The following is an 18,727-nucleotide window of genomic DNA, read 5'->3' on the forward strand; positions in this document are numbered from 1 at the left end:
CGGTGGGATTCGAGATGGTCAGTGACCTGTTTGTTGACTTGGCTTTCGAAGACCTTAGATAGGCAGGGCAGGATGGGTATAGGTCTGTAACAGTTTGGGTCCAGGGTGTCTCCCCCTTTGAAGAGGGGGATGACTGCGGCAGCTTTCCAATCCTTGGGGATCTCAGAGGAGATGAAAGAGAGGTTGAACAGGCTGGTAATAGGGGTTGCGACAATGGTGGCAGATAGTTTCAGAAATAGAGGGTCCAGATTGTCAAGCCCAGCTGATTTGTACGGGTCCAGGTTTTGCAGCTCTTTCAGAACATCTGCTATCTGGATTTGGGTAAAGGAGAACCTGGAGAGGCTTGGGCGAGGAGCTGCGGGGGGGGCGGAGCTGTTGGCCGAGGTTGAAGTAGCCAGGCGGAAGGCATGGCCAGCCGTTGAGAAATGCTTATTGAAGTTTTCGATAATCATGGATTTATCAGTGGTGACCGTGTTACCTAGCCTCAGTGCAGTGGGCAGCTGGGAGGAGGTGCTCTTGTTCTCCATGGACTTCACAGTGTCCCAGAACTTTTTGGAGTTGGAGCTACAGGATGCAAACTTCTGCCTGAAGAAGCTGGCCTTAGCTTTCCTGACTGACTGCGTGTATTGGTTCCGGACTTCCCTGAACAGTTGCATATCACGGGGACTATTCGATGCTATTGCAGTCCGCCACAGGATGTTTTTGTGCTGGTCGAGGGCAGTCAGGTCTGGGGTGAACCAAGGGCTGTATCTGTTCTTAGTTCTGCATTTTTTGAACGGAGCATGCTTATCTAAAATGGTGAGGAAGTTACTTTTAAAGAATGACCAGGCATCCTCAACTGACGGGATGAGGTCAATGTCCTTCCAGGATACCCGGGCCAGGTCGATTAGAAAGGCCTGCTCACAGAAGTGTTTTAGGGAGCGCTTGACAGTGATGAGGGGTGGTCGTTTGACTGCGGCTCCGTAGCGGATACAGGCAATGAGGCAGTGATCGCTGAGATCCTGGTTGAAGACAGCGGAGGTGTATTTGGAGGGCCAGTTGGTCAGGATGACGTCTATGAGGGTGCCCTTGTTTACAGAGTTAGGGTTGTACCTGGTGGGTTCCTTGATGATTTGTGTGAGATTGAGGGCATCTAGCTTAGATTGTAGGACTGGCGGGGTGTTAAGCATATCCCAGTTTAGGTCACCTAACAGAACAAACTCTGAAGCTAGATGGGGGGCGATCAATTCACAAATGGTGTCCAGGGCACAGCTGGGAGCTGAGGGGGGTCGGTAGCAGGCGGCAACCGTGAGAGACTTATTTCTGGAGAGAGTAATTTTCAAAATTAGTAGTTCGAACTGTTTGGGTATGGACCTGGAAAGTATGACATTACTTTGCAGGCCATCTCTGCAGTAAACTGCAACTCCTCCCCCTTTGGCAGTTCTATCTTGACGGAAGATGTTATAGTTGGGTATGGAAATCTCTGAATTTTTGGTGGCCTTCCTGAGCCAGGATTCAGACACAGCAAGGACATCAGGGTTAGCAGAGTGTGCTAAAGCAGTGAGTAAGACAAACTTTGCTTGGTGAGGTAGATTGCTGCAATAACTTGATGACCCTTCACATACCTGACCATTTCTTTGGCTCTCTTGTAGAGTGTATTCGTTGTTTTCAGTGCCACTATGTCCTTGAGGAGCAGATTCAATGCATGAGCAGCACAGCCAATGGGTGTGATGTGAGGGTAGGACTCCTCCACTTTAGACCAAGCAGCCTTCATGTTCGCAGCATTTTGTGTAACCAGTGCAAATACCTTCTGTGGTCCAAGGTCATTTACGACTGCCTTCAGCTCATCTGCAATGTAGAGACCAGTGTATCTGTTGTGCCTTGTGTCTGTGCCCTTGTAGAATACTGGTTGAGGGGTGGAGATGATTTAGTTAATTATTCCTTGCCCATGAACATTTGACCACCCAGCGGAGATGATTGCAATACAGTCTGCTTTCTCTATGATTTGCTTGACCTTCACTTGAACTCTGCATGCAGAAAATTAGTAGATAAAGCATGTCTGGGTGGAGGGGTGTATGCTGGGGGAAGAAAATTCAGAAATCTCTTCCAATACACATTGCCTGTGAGCTTCAGAGGTGAACCAGTTGACACAGGTCGAGCAAGACATTCATCAGCATTTTTCTGACTACGTTCATCCATTGAGTCAAAATAAATTCTGATTCCAGGAGGACCATGAGCTGTTGCTATCGATAAGGTGTCTGATTCATCATTTTCGCCTTGAATAGAAGTAGAGGAACTTCTGTCAGATGTTGCTTGTTGTGAGCACTGAGGGAACTTCATGCACTTGGCCAGATGTGAAATGGAGAGTTGAAAATAAAGAGAAGGCAAGAAAAGTAATGCGAACTGGTAAAAGAGGATGATAGCAGTGCCGACTGATGATTATGAAGAGCTATACAAATTCGACAGTCACAAGATGGTGACTTCAAATAGGCCTATGGCACATAAAGGGAACTGTAGTCTACTGTTCAGGATGTTGAATACTGACTTGTATCACGGGTGACCTGTCTGTGTTCAGATTAGTTGAATGGAACCTGAAAACTGGAAACTGACTCTAGGTCTATTATACCTCTCACATAGCCTTAATATTAACTCCTGCATAATTAAGCATTTCTTGCAGTAAAATGATACACCAAATGTAGGCAAAAATTTGACTCAGGAGTGGAGAAATATGATTTCTTTCAGCATCTTGAGAGAATGCACAGTTAGATATGTCTTTAGAGGTGCCATCTTTATCAGTATCATAAAAACTGATAGTATTTTTCAACCACAAAATATGTATTCGAGACGACCTGAAATCTACAGCGCATTTTCTATATTAGCGAGATAGGGTTGGGTGCGGGCATCAGATTTTCACTTTATCACATATAGACATGTAGTTGCAGATGGGTTATTAGCAATTGCGGGCAGATGAACAAACAGCCTACCCGAGTAACACTAGTTGCCGTTAATGTGTTCCCCATTGAGTAGACTATCACTGTGACATCTAGATGGTTACTAATATTAGTTATTTCTTGTGTAGGCTGCCATTCTACTTGAAATATAATCCTGGGAGGGGAAAACAATTGACCACGTTACAAGCTACCGCCGGCGACACCGTGAAACAGCTGCCAAGTGGAAAGCATTAGCACCGGCTTGCCTTGTCGTCATGCTAACTGAGGGCAGTAATGTTAGTTAATTGGCATGTCACGGTGACATCCATATGAACACCAGCTAGCGGTCTTCACAGATGAATGGGTAAACGTTAGCTTAAAGTAAATTTGCTGTCATCACCTAGGGACTAGCTAGCTAACTAACCTAACTCTCGAACTACGAAAACCTCCAAATCGCATGCCGAGAAAATGTACATTTCTGTGTCACTTCCATCTGCAGCTGTATACCATCTATTCATAACCAACCTTTTCACACCTGTGGTCTCTCTCTGGCAGTGTTGTGTTTGAGACCACCTAAAGAGAGACCGATTCAAGACCAAGTCAAGACCAGAAAAATACAAATTCAAGACCATTATTGTCATTTTGTCAAACCACCTCCATAAGAGCTCAAAATGTCCAGTATTTCTGTATTCATATTTCAGAACAACATATAGATTCTTTAGACATTTGAAATAGTGAGAAAAAATCCATGCTGAGGAAAAATAGAGCCACTCTACAAATTATTACTAACCCAAACACAGTGGGGTAAAATTGGCCTTCTACGCTGTCAGAGAAGGGCTAAGGATTAATAACATGATAATAACATAATAATAATAATATTTTCAATGATGTTCTGATTTAATCGCATCAGTTTTTGTTGGAAAAGAAAGGGTTAACACAAATAATAAAATATTAAATCAGGATTTTCCTTTGCTGGTCTCTGGGGAGATAAATCTAGCTAGGTAAGTCTGCCTAGCTGATGGCTATCAGAAGCTAGATAAAGGCATCTGCCATTCAACTGCATTAGGGCAACATTTTGGAATGACAGTGGAATCAACCAATCACATTTTGACTTAAAAGGTGGGACAGTTTTTTACCAAAAGGTATGGAAACTTGCCCCTTCTAGCTTTTGTTGTTGGCTCGTTTGCATTGGCTGCAGCAGGTGATATCAAATAGTTTGTTGATAATTTGTTAGCTTCTCCCTTTTCAAGAATAACTTTCAACAAGAAGTTAAGTTTCAAATTATCATCATCTGGTGAGTGGAACTGTGTTTCTTATTGCAGCACACTTCCTGTTGTTAGCCATTCCTTTGAAAATAACTTGTGTGTGAAACATGATTGCATTTAAAGTGGAACTGACAGGAAGAATTACATTATTTTTTTAAATCTGACAAGTGACCACTTAGATATGGCCATTTTCAAGATTTCATGAATTCATAGAATGTTTGGGAATTACATATGCTAAGGCATTTGTGAAAATTCTATAGCAAAATAATGGGAAAGCATATGTGCATTTGCACAATTAATAGACTCTGCAGTAAATAAAACCGAATAAAAACATTGTCTCGTCCAGGACCAGAGTCGACACAGACCGGTGAGCTATAGCCAATCAGAGTTATAGTTGGCCTTTATTTAAACAAGCCATTTACCAAACGGACCTGCCATCATTCACTTTGAATTGGACTGTGTGTTTACAGGCAGTGCAACAGCGCGACTTTAGATCATTATAATGTATTTGCCAAAAGCCACAAAATAAACCTGAATGGATTTGTGCAAATATGTAAATACAACAGGAGTCCTCTTACATTTGGGAACGTTACAGTCCTATTGATCAAACAACCATGAAAAGGTAGGCTCCCTCTCCCTCAGTTATGCACATCAACAACTAATGCTAGCCAGGGCAAGAGGAGATAAAATCTAACGAAGGTACATTAGATAAACCCTCAAACTGTTTCAGCTAGTTGGCCGTCAAAAATTGCACTGATACACGATGGGGAATTGTAGCCTCCTCGTCCTTCTGCAGCTTGTTGGCTAGCTTGCTAACTGCCTACTTCCAGACACAAATGAGACAACACCCCGCTGACAATTTGACTCGCCGTAGCAGAGCTGGTTAAGCCGTTTATCTAGACTGTTCTTGACTACTTATTTTTTTGTCTACGTTTACTGACACCGGTAATAGCCAGCGGGTGTTGCGCATTCGTAAATTCATTAGTTGTTCTAAATGCATTAGTTGTTCTGTGCTCAGACATACTCAAATGAGAGTGCTCTGAAATCTGAGTAGATAGCATATCTCTTGCATTCGCAAAGTCACTGTGGCTAACTGGATAACAGTCATTCAAGTTCTTGCTAGCTAACCAAATGACACCCGCATCTCCATCTGTGTAGTTACCCAAAGAATTATGAGGGGAAAAAGTCCGTCACTCACCCACTCCTCCAATGGCATGACATCCTCCTAGCAGCTAGCTAGCTAACGTTAGGCTCCGTGTTTTTAGCTTGCTACATAAATACATACGCTAGCCTATTAGCCACGTTATGACTGACTAGTGATCATTGCTCTTGCTAGTTTGATTGTATCGACATTCCCAGCCTTAGTTACATTTGTCTGTTTTTTTATTTGTCTGTTTTTGAGTAATTGAAACTGAAACAGTGTATCCTGTATGGAGGCAGCAAATAATGTATCAGGCCAGCTGTGATTTACAAACTGATAGCAATATTTTTTGGGACTACCAAGAAATGTATTGGTTATATTAATCATGCATTGAACTGCATCTATCTATTCAGCCAACGCCTTAGTGTACGTCATGGAACGAGTCAAATATAACCTATTTTTGAAACCGCTTATGAAGTTGGTTTTGTAGCATAAACTGGGAATTACATATTTTTTGACTGAAATGTTTGTTTCATATTGGCAAAGTAGTTAAAACGCTGTCAGTTCCATTTTAAACATTAGGTCACCGTTTATTTTGTGTGCTTAACGTGAAATGTTGTGGGAAGTAATAGTTGTACATTTTTATTGGGAAATACTTAAGTTTTTGTATTCTTATAATTGGGACCTACTGTCTTATTATGAGTTTATGGACTGCTTATCATTTAACATCATGCTGTGTTTGACTGCTGTCTTTCCATCTGCCCTATGCAGTGGTGTTGTGGTACCTGGAGAAGTGGGTATCCTCAAATGTTGCCAAAAGGAAAGGCACCCTGTGTGAAAAATCCTGTTTTCCTATACATTTTTCAGATTTTTACTCCCAGAATCACCCTTTTTTACAGAAAAAAAATACAAAAATGTCATGGTCTAAGTCCACAACAATGCTTAAACCACATCAACCTGGTTCCCCAGTGGGTGGGCCTCTGTCCACCCAGGTCCATCCATGATGCAAACAGCTCATGATGACAATTGCACATCATAAATAGCCTACTAACCTACACTTCGGACTAAACTTTTTCAATACCTAGTTTGCATACCCACTGTTGCCTTAGTTAGCATTTACTGGTAGATATCATAAGTCGAAACGTTTTTCCTACCCTACCGGTTACCGATGTCATTCTTCTGTGAGCTGCTCCATGCCAAAACCAGTTGAGAGCTGCACACTCTTGCTGCCTGGAGATGATATTCTGCGAATATATTTCACGTGCTTTGTGATTGTGTAGGCAACTTTGTGCATGATTTCTCCATTGTACTACATAATTGATAAATTGTACACCTTCACTACACTACTTTGATACGCATCAGTAGGGGTTAAGAAGTGATACCCTCCACTACACCACTGGCCCTTTGTGTTTTACAAAAAGTGCACTCTCCTACATGATATGCTATTGTGGTTGCTGTCCTTTCAGAATCACCAACCTGTTACACACTGAAGGCGTACAGGTTCACCACTGTGCAAACATGTATAAAATAGATATAAAGGGTTTTAAGATACTGTATTAATATTTCAAGAAAGGAGTGTATATATTTGGCCTGACGAAGCAGTTTTATGCGTTCCCTGAATGGAAACTGATAATTTAGTATTTTTTACTCTGCTCTTGGCTGGTCTTGGGAAGAAATTATGAGTCCTCACTGTCTGAGACCTAGTCATGAGAGTACAAATGTATCCAGACGGAAACACTCAATGTGGTCTCGGGACCACTACAACACTGCTCTCTGAGCAAAGACGTGTGAGGGCATTTGTATTTACAGTAGTTGCTGCACCACCGAGGAGACCCAATGTAGTAATTATATATCCTGCTGTGTGTGGAGTGAGTGAAAGAGAGGAAGATAAAAAAAAATGAAGACAATGGAAAGCAAGATTAAATGTGTGTAAAAAGTATGTGAATCAAGTGAAAATGTATTATAGATTTTGTTATGTTTGATAAATTCCACATTTATACTAATAGTCAACCATAAATCAAAGATGGGGAGAATGGGTTGAGTGAGAGAATTATCATTGTGTGAGGGAAAGGTGTGGTGCTTAGAGTACCTGACATTCTGTGTAGGGTTCCATCTCTCAGAGGGCAGCTCTCCGCTCTGGGGGTCGTCCACTGGGGGGTGCAGGATGGAGATACACACGTCCCCGTTCTACAGGAACACAAACAGGTCAGTTACCAGCAATACATTTGTGACACTGCCACATATCTAACAGTGCGCAAATCAAGAAAATGTCTCAGGACGAGATGCAAACCCTTCTGCCAAATGGTCCCTTTCATGAACTACAGCTAGGCTCTGAGCCTGAGGACATGAACCAACAGCACTCGGGTGTCCCTATCCAAATTACGCCCATCTTTGGTTCATTCGTCACAATGAGAAATCCTGTGGGGGAAATAACTTTATTGCTCAGTATATCACAGTATATCTCAGACCATGAAGAGGAAGGGGAAAGCGGGGATGAACAGAGTGAGGAGCCACCAAAATCAGCCTACTCTGAGGGAGGAAATTGAGTTGGTCAGCAATAATCTTTATAACTGACTAACCACAGTTAATGGTCTTGTGGATGATTTTAAGAACTCATTGGTGAGTGCCATAAATAGAGGAAAGCATGAGAGGCTATGTCAATGCAAAAATTGACGAAATGGAGAACCACAAAGGATTCCATAAACAACTGGAACAAGGGGTGTTTGAATGCATCTTGAGGAGAGATGAGAAATGGAAAAATGAGGTGCACAAACTCAAGAACTACCACTAGTATTCCTGGTCCTGGTGTATTTGGCCTAGGCACCCCAGGTCTGAGCACTCTGGCTGGTTCACAAGGCCATGCTTCAGGTGCCAATAATTTCTCCACACCTCCAATCTGCATGGAGTTCCCTCGCTTTGATGGTTCCAAGGAGATCTCAGATATCTTGAGATCTTTTTTGAAGCAATGTGACAATTTCCTATCTGTGAGACCTATGTCAAACCCTGAGCTGATGGGGACCCTATCTAATGTTCTCAAACAAAGGACCAGCCAGGAGCTGGTGGATGGCAGAAAATAAGAAAATCACCACCTGGGTGAAGCTCAAAGAGGCGTTCCAAGTAGAATTTTTGCCAACTGACTACTTAACAGAGGTAGAGAAGAAACTAAGAGATATGGTTCAACTTCCAACTCAGTCTTTGAGGGACTTTGCTTATGATTTCTGGGCATTTTGTTTGAAGTGGAAGCCTAACATCACAGAACCAGAGCTGGATAGAAAAGTTCTCAACTGTAACCCTCGGGTGGCCATCTGCTTCAGAGGAACAGTGGGGGTCAGGAATTTCCAATATGAAGCGGTACTTGATACAAGTTGTACTTTCACCCTGATGCAGAAAAGCCCCTGGCAGAAAATCACATGTCCAGGAGAGCAGTTGTGTGAGAACCAAAGTTCTCCCCTGGCAGATGGGAAAGTGCATGGTGCTTTGGAAAAAGTTCAGCTCCTTTACAACTGGCATAACAGCATGTGGTCTTTGGAAATGTTAGTCTTAGAGGATGACCATTTGGCGTTTCCTATTATCTTGAGTCTTGACTTCCTCACCAAGACCAAAACCATAATAGACCTTGGGGAAAATAAGTATGGGGTGTGGAATCAAAGAAAATACTTTTATTTATTTTTTCCTTTGAGGCTCAAGCCCAGTGAGGTCATACCGGGGAAATAAGAGCACGAAAATATGGAACAACCCAAGTACACATTGTGGCCAAACGTTTTGAGAATGACACAAATATTAATTTCCACAAAGTTTGCTGCTTCAGTGTCTTTAGATATTTGTGTCAGGTGTTACTATGGAATAGTGAAGAATAATTACAAGCATTTCATAAGTGTCAGAGGCTTTTATTGACAATTACATGAAGTTGATGCAAAGAGTCAATATTTGCAGTGTTGGGCCTTCTTTTTCAAGACCTCTGCAATCCGCCCTGGCATGCTGTCAATTAACTTCTGGGCCACATCCTGACTGATGGCAGCCCATTCTTGCATAATCAATGCTTGGAGTTTGTTAGAATGTGTGGGTTTAAGTTTTCAATGGGATTAAGGTCTGGGGAGTTTCCTGGCCATGGACCCAAAATATCAATGTTTTGTTCCCCGAGCCACTTAGTTATCACTTTTGCCTTATGGCAAGGTGCTCCATCATGCTGGAAAAGGCATTGTTCGTCACCAAACTGTTCCTGGATGGTTGGGAGAAGTTGCTCTCGGAGGATGTGTTGGTACCATTCTTCATTCAGCCTTGTCCTCGTCAACACTCACCTGTATTAACGAGAGAATCACTGACATGTCAGCTGGTCCTTTTGTGGCAGGGCTGAAATGCAGTGGAAATGTTTTTTGGGGGATTCAGTTCATTTGCATGGCAAAGAGGAATTTTGCTATTAATTGCAATTCATCTGATCACTCTTCATAACATTCTGGAGTATATGGAAATTGCCATCATACAAACTAAGGCAGGGAACTCTGAAAATCTCTGTAATACTTGTGTCATTCGCAAAACTTTTGACCACGACTGTGCCTACTACACCCCCGACAATCCTAGAAGATCCAGCGTTCTGCTCTTTTCTCCAACTTGCAGTCAGAGGTTCAATTCCTCTTCCAATCACAGCCCTGTGTGTTCTGGTCGACTGGGGAACACCACGGTTGAGGCACACAAGACAAAGACAAAGTCTCAGTCCGCTTCAGGGACTACAGTGTCACCCTACAAGATAAATATTATTGTAGATAAAGTGGAAGAAATGGGACAAAATCCTTGAGCCTTCACAATCTGCTTGGGCTGCTCCTGTAGTGCTGGTAGGGAAACCGGATGGTTCCCAGAGGTCCTGCACTGACTTCAGAGGGATGAATGCAAAGATGGACAAGGATGCTTATCCTTTGCCCATCATGTACAACCTCCTGGAGTCTACATGGAGCTTCTGGTTTCATTGCCCTGGATCTGAAGTCAGGGTATTGTCAAGTAGCAATGGTTGAGGAGAGAAAGGCCAAGACAGCGATCATCACTCAGATAGGCCTTTATCAGTTCAAAGCGATGCCGTTTGGGCTTAAGAATGCCGGTGCTACCTTCCAGCGCCTTATGGAGAAAGTTCTGGGGAACCTGAGAGGGCAGATCTGTTTTGTCTACATTCTGTTATATGACTGTGTTCTCTCCCAACCCAGAGCAACCTGTGAAAGACTTGGAGGCTGTGTTCTCAACGCTTCATGACGCTAAGGTATTCAAAGACCAGCTGAAGTTCTTGACTCACATTGTGAGAGGTGTTGAGACAGATCCGGCCAAAATGACAGTGATGACGAACTATCCGGTTCTACAGGACCTCAAGTCTACACATGTTTCTTGAGCTGGTAAGCCTGGTACTTCAAATTCATTCCCCACTTTGCAGATGTAGCATCCCCTCTGAATCGGCTTAAGGGAAAGGAAGTGGTCTGGAAATGGATTGAATGAGTGCCAGAACAGTTTTGAGCATTTGGAGCAGGCTCTTGTTAATGCACCAGTGTTGGCTCAGCCAGACCTATCGCAGACATTCCAAGTCCAAACAGATGCCAGTGATGTAGATTCTGTGTGGTCCTCACTCAACTGACGGAAGGTGGAGAAAGAGTCATTGCATATGCCTCACGGAATTAAAGTAGCTGAACGCAACTTCTCAACATCGGAAAAGGAGTGCCTCACAGTGGTGTGGGCAATCGAAAAGGGGAGGCATTATCTTGAGGGGGTTGAGTTGGATGTATTTAATGATCACTCGGCACTTACATGGGTGTTCAACAGCCCCAAAATGTCTTCCAGGCTCACACGCTGGATGTTGCGCCTTCAGGAATTCCAGTTCAGAGTGAATTACCGGAATGGGCATCAGAACATTGTTCCTGATGCTCTGTCCAGAGCAGTGGCTCCAGCAGCAAGCCAAGTAGCATACGTTGCAGGCACCACCACTCAAAGCCTCTGCATTCTTCCCACCTCTATTGCTGAGATTGCTGAAAATCAAGCTCAGGACCAAGAGGTTAGTGACCTTAGGAAGAACAAAGAAGCTTCCAGTGAGCGTCCAGGTTGGATTGGATTCGAAGTACTCCAAGGAATCCTGTACAGGAGGATCCCTGTTAAAAGGAGAAGTCAATAAATATCAACTTGTGGTAACCAAAAGGCCTTGACTCCCTTTATCTGGATTACTTTTATGGCCTTCCACTGGCCTGCCATCTTGGACGAATGAAGACTCTTTTTCACATCTTGGAGGTTGCCAGGACGTATGGGAACATGTGAAGGCCTGTACAGTTTGCCAACAATACACACCTTCACCAACTTAGGAGTCCCTCAGTATCTCATATCTGATTGTGGACCCCAATTCACAGGAACGGTTATGGAGGATATTTGTAAGTCATGGGGTGACACACAAGTTCACCACAAGTTACCGTCCACAAGCCAATCTTACAGAGAGAGACAATTGTACCATCAAGACTGATTGCCTCTTTTGTAAAAGATCATCACCAGAACTGGCCTAAATGGATTTCTGAGTTCCGTTAAACCATCAACACAGCAAAACATGAAACAACCAGAAAGATCCCTGCTGAGCTTTCCATGGAGAGGAATCTCCAAGGGCCTCTGGAGAGGATGATCTCAACAGCTCCATCTCCGCACCAGCCGCCTTACAACCTCAGAGACAGCAGGCAATGGCAAAATAAGTCAAACGGAGAGTGGGCATTTGCCTGGCCAGACAAACCAAATACTATAACACCTGCAAGAAACATGCACACTTCCTGTCGGGAGATTTGGTCTGGGTAAAGGCACGTCCACTTTCTAAAGCATCTAACTATTTTGTCCATTGCCGGTCCGGCAAAATAAAAATATTTCCATTCTGTATGATAGAGATTGTGGCCTAAAAAGAGCGCGACTGCTTTAAGATGGGCAGCCGAAAAAGGTATGAATGAGGAATTGAGGAACAGAGGGGAGGTGGGTTTTTCCATAGCGTACCTGGGAGATGAAGACACTGGATAAACCGCATAGGCACCAGTTACAAATTGCAAGACGAGAACTGAAGCCTGCAAAACACAGTCCGTGCCTTCCTTTGTTGGGATGTATCGTTTGGCACTGGGAACGTGTTCCTGAAATGTGATTATTTCCTTGTTTGGGATGAACTAAATGGATCACAGAGAAAGTTTAATGAGTGGACATGACTTCTAAACTCTGGGGAGATCCGTCCTTTTTCCCCCTCATTGTTTTTGTGATCATCCACTGCTGGCTATCTTTTTGCTTTCTGGGGGAGAAATATTATTTAAAGACTTAACTGAACTGAATTATCTAAAGGGGATCAAAAAGGGGAAATGAAGAACAGACTTATAGATTAATCATTTCCTGGTTGGGCGAAACTCAATAGGCTTTTATTATTCATTGTGTTTACTTGATAGCTACCTACACAAATAGCTAGCTAGAACAAAGTGTTAATAGGATTAAAAAAATAATTTAAAAGATTTAAAAGCAAAACAAAAAAGTTGTCCAGTTGGCATCTACAGAGGGAGCTAAGAGCTGTGTTGTCATTTGTCATTTCCCATCTGAACTTGAGTTTAACCAAAACAAGGTTATTGGGTCATTGCGATGGTTATTGAATATTTGGGTGTGTTTGCTAAAATTATGCATTTAAATTATAGTATTTGTGGGGGTTATTTTGTTATCCTTTTATTTCTGAAGCATATCATTTGTGTTGAAGATAGGGTTTGTGTTGGTTTTTTGAAATCCATATGATTTAATTGACAAAACACCTATGTTCCATTGTTTTTCTTGCTATAAACCCTCCTTAAAAAGTCTATTAAGTGTGATTGTTATACATTACACAACTGGTGTATCTGATCCTGAATGCTGATTGGTTAAAACCACATTCCAGACGATGTCTATTCCAAAAGTTACCACCGGCTAAATCTGTGAGGTTAAGAAGCCAATTTATTCTGTTCCATTGGACTGCATAATCCACTGTCTCATCAGCCCAGCCAGGCAATTTTTATTGATCAATGAAGTCACTGATTAGTTAGGAACTTCCCTCACCTGGTTGTCTAGGTCTAAATTGTTTGACACCCCTCATCTATACATACACTAGGCCACTGTTAAAATATATGATAGCAACAGAGTCAAAGTATTTATAATAGAAGATAACAAGTTAAAGCTATTCAGAGACAAAAGGAAGTTGGACTATTATGTAGGGGAAAAGCCAAAGAAAGAGAGTATTGTGTAATGACAGATAGGGTGAGTTTTGTTCTTTCTCTTACCTCGTAGATGTTGGGGTGCCACATCTTGGTGAGGAAGCGGAAGGCCGGAGGAGAGTAGGGATAGTCGATGGGGAACTTGATCTGAGCCTGAGAGAAGAAGAGCACACTAATTAGTGATGCAAGAGGCAGAGGCCAGCTGAATAAGGTGTAAGAGTATAACTCTGGTCAAATATCTGGTCATAACTACTTTATTTAGGCCCGTCTTAGCTTGGTACCAGATCAGTATGCTTTAGTCAACTCCTCTATCATTGTCATGCCATAGACATTGGAGTCGAGGCTATGGGTAATTTCCATTCAAAACGACCGATGAGCACCAACATGTGCTTAGTTTTGAAATGTATAGGATTGGCCTGAGTAGGTGGGGCGGGGCCAAGTGCAAGTGGATCTTTCCAAATTCAACAGACATGCATTGCATTAACCAGCCTGATAATAGCTCATTTCCAATTTGATAAAATGTCTCTACTCTGAATAGAATAGGAATGGAGTTACAGGCCTACTCAGGCTGGTTATAGGTCGACTATAACATTCAACCTATACCGTAGTAGACCATATAGCCCATCTATCAGAAACGGGTAATGTGGTTCCATTTCCACATATTTATTAGTGAAAACAAAGTGCTCTAACATATATAAATTATATCCAATAGCCTAGTACACACACACCAAACTTTTTCAAAAATGTTCAAATCAAAAGGCTATTGCACAGAAAAACTTAGTCGGGTGGATCGGAAATTCAGAACTGCTGGAAAGAAACATAATAAACTAAAGCACTGATCATTGGGAATGAGATCAGAATGACTGCTAAGGCTTGATCCATAAATGAAATAGGTAGCCTACAAAAACAATCCATATGTTCTAATCAAAAAGCCTGACTAATATGTCATCAATAATGCAGCCACATCCAGAGTCCCCGGTGCTGAAACATTCAGAAAAAGAAAAATGGTTTATTTCATTTTTTAAAGCTCCACCGAAGGCTAAGAGAACAAGAAACACTTCAGTGAGAAAACAGACCCCCCCCCCAAAAGACTTCTGATTTCAATGATGTAGCCTACAATGCAATACTCATGATCATTTTAAGGAAAATAAAAACGACTAATCCGGGTGTACACTACATGACTTCAGCCCCGATTTAGCTGTCCCATTCCCAGAACAGTTTTTGAAATCGTCACCAACCCTCATCTTAATGTGACAGAGTCAGAGAGACGCAATCTGAGGAGAAGGGTCCAACTCCAGCCCGCAATTCGGGGCGTTCAAACACCTCTTTATACATCTATTTGTACATTTTTAAGCTATGACTCCAGTACATAGGCGGGAGGCAGGGGCACACCAGTACAGTAGATGGCAGTAATGCACCATAAAGTTGGAGGCCAACCACCAATAAACCCCACAGAAGAAGAGGTGGCTAGTACATACCGGTAGTGTCCTTCACCCCCCACCTGTCGCATTGTTTTCCGTTTAACGACGGCGAGGGCAGGTGTTCGGCAGACGGGAGCGAAGGACATTATGAGCCAGCTAGTCCTAAGAAGTACTCCGTTAAGAGCGACACCAGGAGTGATACCATGTGGTAGCTAGCAAGCTAATTAGCACAAAGTGTCGCGAACAAACTGTTGCCCTCACCTCCCGCCTGCTGTGTATTGGAGCAGCAAGCTAGCACACGGTGTCGCCCCAACCTGCCGCATGCTGTGCGAGAGGGAGGTGGGGGTGACAGGTAGTGTCCTTCGGCTCCCACCTGGTCGGGAACTGTTTCCCAGCAGTTCTGTTAACGACAGTGTTTGGCATGCGGGGGCAAAGGACATTGTCTACCGGTGTCACTCATGCTGGCTAGCAAATAAGATTCCAGTACACAGCGGGCGGGAGAAGAAAAAAAAACAACACTTTTATTTCCCTTTTGACCCACATTTGAAAGTGTCACACAAACATGAAAATGTCATGCTCGGGGGGGGGGGGCCTGCAGGTAAAACGAACTTGAAACATTGTATCAACTATTTAACTGGGTTCTGCCCAAAGCTTGCACTAGTAAAAACTTTCAACATTGTATAAAATATTCTGGGCCCTAAGTCCCGGCACTTCAAATGTTCTACTGCTTGAGCTCCTGTTCCACTTATGGAATATTAGCTCAAAAGTATTGTGGCGAGGGCCTCCCGAGTGGCGCAGTGGTTTAAGGCATGTTGTCCGGATTATGGGAGGGTTTGGCCGGCAGGGATGTCCTTGTCCCATCGTGCACTAGCAATTCCAATAGCAGGCCGAGCGAAGTGCACGCTGACACGGTCACCAGGTGCACAGTGTTTCCTCCAACACATTGGTGTGGCTGGCATCCAGGTTAAGTGGGCATTGTGTGAAGAAGCAGTGCGGCTTGGTTGGGTTGTGTTTCGGAGGACGCACGGCTCTCAACCTTCGCCTCTCCCGAGTCCATACGGGAGTTGCAGCGATGAGACAAGACCGTAACTACTAATTGGATACCACAAAATTGGGGAGAAAATGGGGTATACATTTATTTATTTAATATATTTTTTACATTAAATTAAATAAGTATTGTGGTGCTCCTGCACCTAAATATAAACAGTATCAGAACCTATTTCAGTCCAAGTCAAGCAGCCTATTTTATGACGTTTCCACTGGATCAGAGCATTACATTTTTCCCTTTCACTCTGAGTGGTTGTCGAAAGGGAGAGAGCTCGAAATATTTTTCTAATACTTTGAGGAACTATTCTAATTCTCAATGGATGTAAAAACAGATTTTGTTTGCTTGCGGTTTGAGGTGAAGAAAACATGACTTTGAGTGGTGGTGTGTTAAGCCAATCAGAAATACTATCAGATCCCCAAATGGGCACATTTATATGCCTACATTTGCGAGCAGGCCAGGTAGGACCACTTCTATGTGTGCGCATCTTTACTCAACATTGTCTTTTGTTTGCAGTGCTCCTGTCAATGACTAAATTGACAGAACGGATGGAATTAAATAAACCAAAACTTGTTTCTCACAAATGTAACATAGGTTGTGCACTCCTAAAACAATGTGTCCACTCCGTGTCCACTGGTGAAATATGTAATGGGGAATTGATCTACACTAAACAATCAAACGCAAACAACTCCCACAACGAAGTTATGAAACAATGAATGTGCACAAATTGGCAGGAGAGAGCGCATTCTGGAGAGAGAAGTGTATTGTGCATCTGGGAGCATGGTCAATCAGACCTCTGCATTGGCCATGCGGCATTTACAGTGATATGGCCTCAGAAGTCAGGGCATTCATACATCTTGCGCTTTGTGGAGCAGTTCAAAGCTGTTGTCAAGGAAGTGATGGTGATGTGGTACAGAGCACAATTTGGCCTCTGCAATTGATACACCCTCCATATGAAGCCTCAGACCACATTGTAGAATCAAGCATACATTGGCTGTTAGTCTAGACCTCCGCATTGGATAAGTTCACAGAGTGGCGCGCGCATATATCTATCGATCGATCGATCGATCGATCGATAGATCTATATATAGATCTATATATATATCTATATCTATATCTATATCTATATATATATATATATATCCACGATATATATATATATCTCGTCGACCAACAGCAGTCGACCAGTGGACTAATTGGGGTCAACCAGGTTAGTCTCGAGATAACTTATTTTTCAAGAGGGAGGGGCAGAACATGTAAGGGGTGGGGGTTGTGCACAAACTCCACACAAGCCTTCGCCGACATTAGACCATTACTTGTGGCCTACTGCTGATTGCATTGTACGAGCCCTTAGTGACTAGCAAATTGAACAGGGGGATGTTGCCATATCTACCAGGCCCATACAACATCAAGCCCAGAGTGGAAAGCCTGACACAGGCTTAATAGAATCCTGTTAGCTTGTAAAAGTCTGGGGCAATGCCTCCAAATTGGCTCGGGTCCAGAATGACTGGGGTTCACGTTAACACTCCACATACAGACAGAGACGGGCAACAACACAGGGACAACAGCCGTGCAGCTTACATACCAGCCTAGCTCCAGCTAGCATAGCACTCAGTGAGGGTGCTGAGCCCAGTGGAAACAGAGGGACATTTAAGCCCCGTAATATGAGCTCTGAGTGCAATATATAAAAGCAAGTGGCTTATTAAAGCAGGAAGAGGAGTCCCTGTAAGATGGTAATGGTATAACATTTCACCACGCGGCTTATAGAGGGCCTTTCACACTTTCCCTGTCCACATAGAGCCACGACATGGATCTCAATAGAACACACTCATACTCTGCCCAACATAGCCTACTTTCTGCCTGATCATAGGAATGGAACAAAGACACACACACGTGATAAAACAGCATACGATGCCATCACAACACACTAGATGCAACCCACACTAGACATAACCCAGGGTTTTATTTATTTGCATGAGTTAATTAAAATATAGAAAATGGCTGATCCAGGCGGGACGCTTGGTCAAAAATCCCTGTAATTTATCATGCATGCTTTTTATACCAACTTCTTGGTATATCTGAAAGGGGTAGGGGGTAAAAAAAAATTAAAAAAAGAAGCATTTCAAGGTCCTGGAGTGGCCTCGCCAGTCTCCAGATCTCAACCCCATAGAAAATCTTTGGAGGGAGTTGAAAGTCCGTGTTGCCCAGCAACATCCCCAAAACATCACTGCTCTAGAGGAGATCTGCATGGAGGAATGGGCCAAAATACCAGCAACAGTGTGGGAAAACCTTGTGAAGACTTACAGAAAACATTTGACCTCTGTCATTGCCAACAAAGGGTATATAACAAAGTATTGAGAAACTTTTGTTATTGACCAAATACTTATTTTCCACCATAATTTGCAAATAAATTCATAAAAATTCCTACAATGTGATTTTCTGGATTTTTTTTCTAATTTTGTCTGTCATAGTTGAAGTGTACCTATGATGAAAATTACAGGCCTCTCATATTTTTAAGTGGGAGAACTTGCACAATTGGTGGCTGACTAAATACTTTTTTGCCCGACTGTATATGCTACTACATCTTCGGTCTGAAATGGGTAATCGAAGGGGAGATAAGGGAAACAGAAAACAGAATGTAGGGTCTATCCTCCATAGAGAGCACTGACACTCACAATGCCCATGACAGGCAGGCTGCACTCACAGGCAGAGATGGGGGAGGGAAACTTTCCATGG

The 18,727-nt window shown here is 43.0% G+C and overlaps 1 protein-coding gene across 1 annotated transcript in view; it reads right to left on the reverse strand.

Moving 5' to 3' along the window:
- The window catches only part of LOC109897877 (ubiquitin-conjugating enzyme E2 R2-like), a 40,604-nt gene that overhangs the window by 8,796 nt on the left and 13,081 nt on the right, over positions 1-18,727 (reverse strand). The window contains exons 2-3 of the mRNA XM_020492509.2: positions 13,592-13,678; positions 7,405-7,502 (exon numbers count right to left, since the gene is read on the reverse strand). Coding sequence (XP_020348098.1) covers positions 7,405-7,502; positions 13,592-13,678 — 185 coding nt within the window. The remainder of the gene's footprint in view (positions 1-7,404; positions 7,503-13,591; positions 13,679-18,727) is intronic.

The sequence above is a fragment of the Oncorhynchus kisutch genome, linkage group LG10, assembly GCF_002021735.2.
Source record: "Oncorhynchus kisutch isolate 150728-3 linkage group LG10, Okis_V2, whole genome shotgun sequence".
In the NCBI taxonomy this organism is placed as follows: Eukaryota; Metazoa; Chordata; class Actinopteri; order Salmoniformes; family Salmonidae; genus Oncorhynchus; species Oncorhynchus kisutch.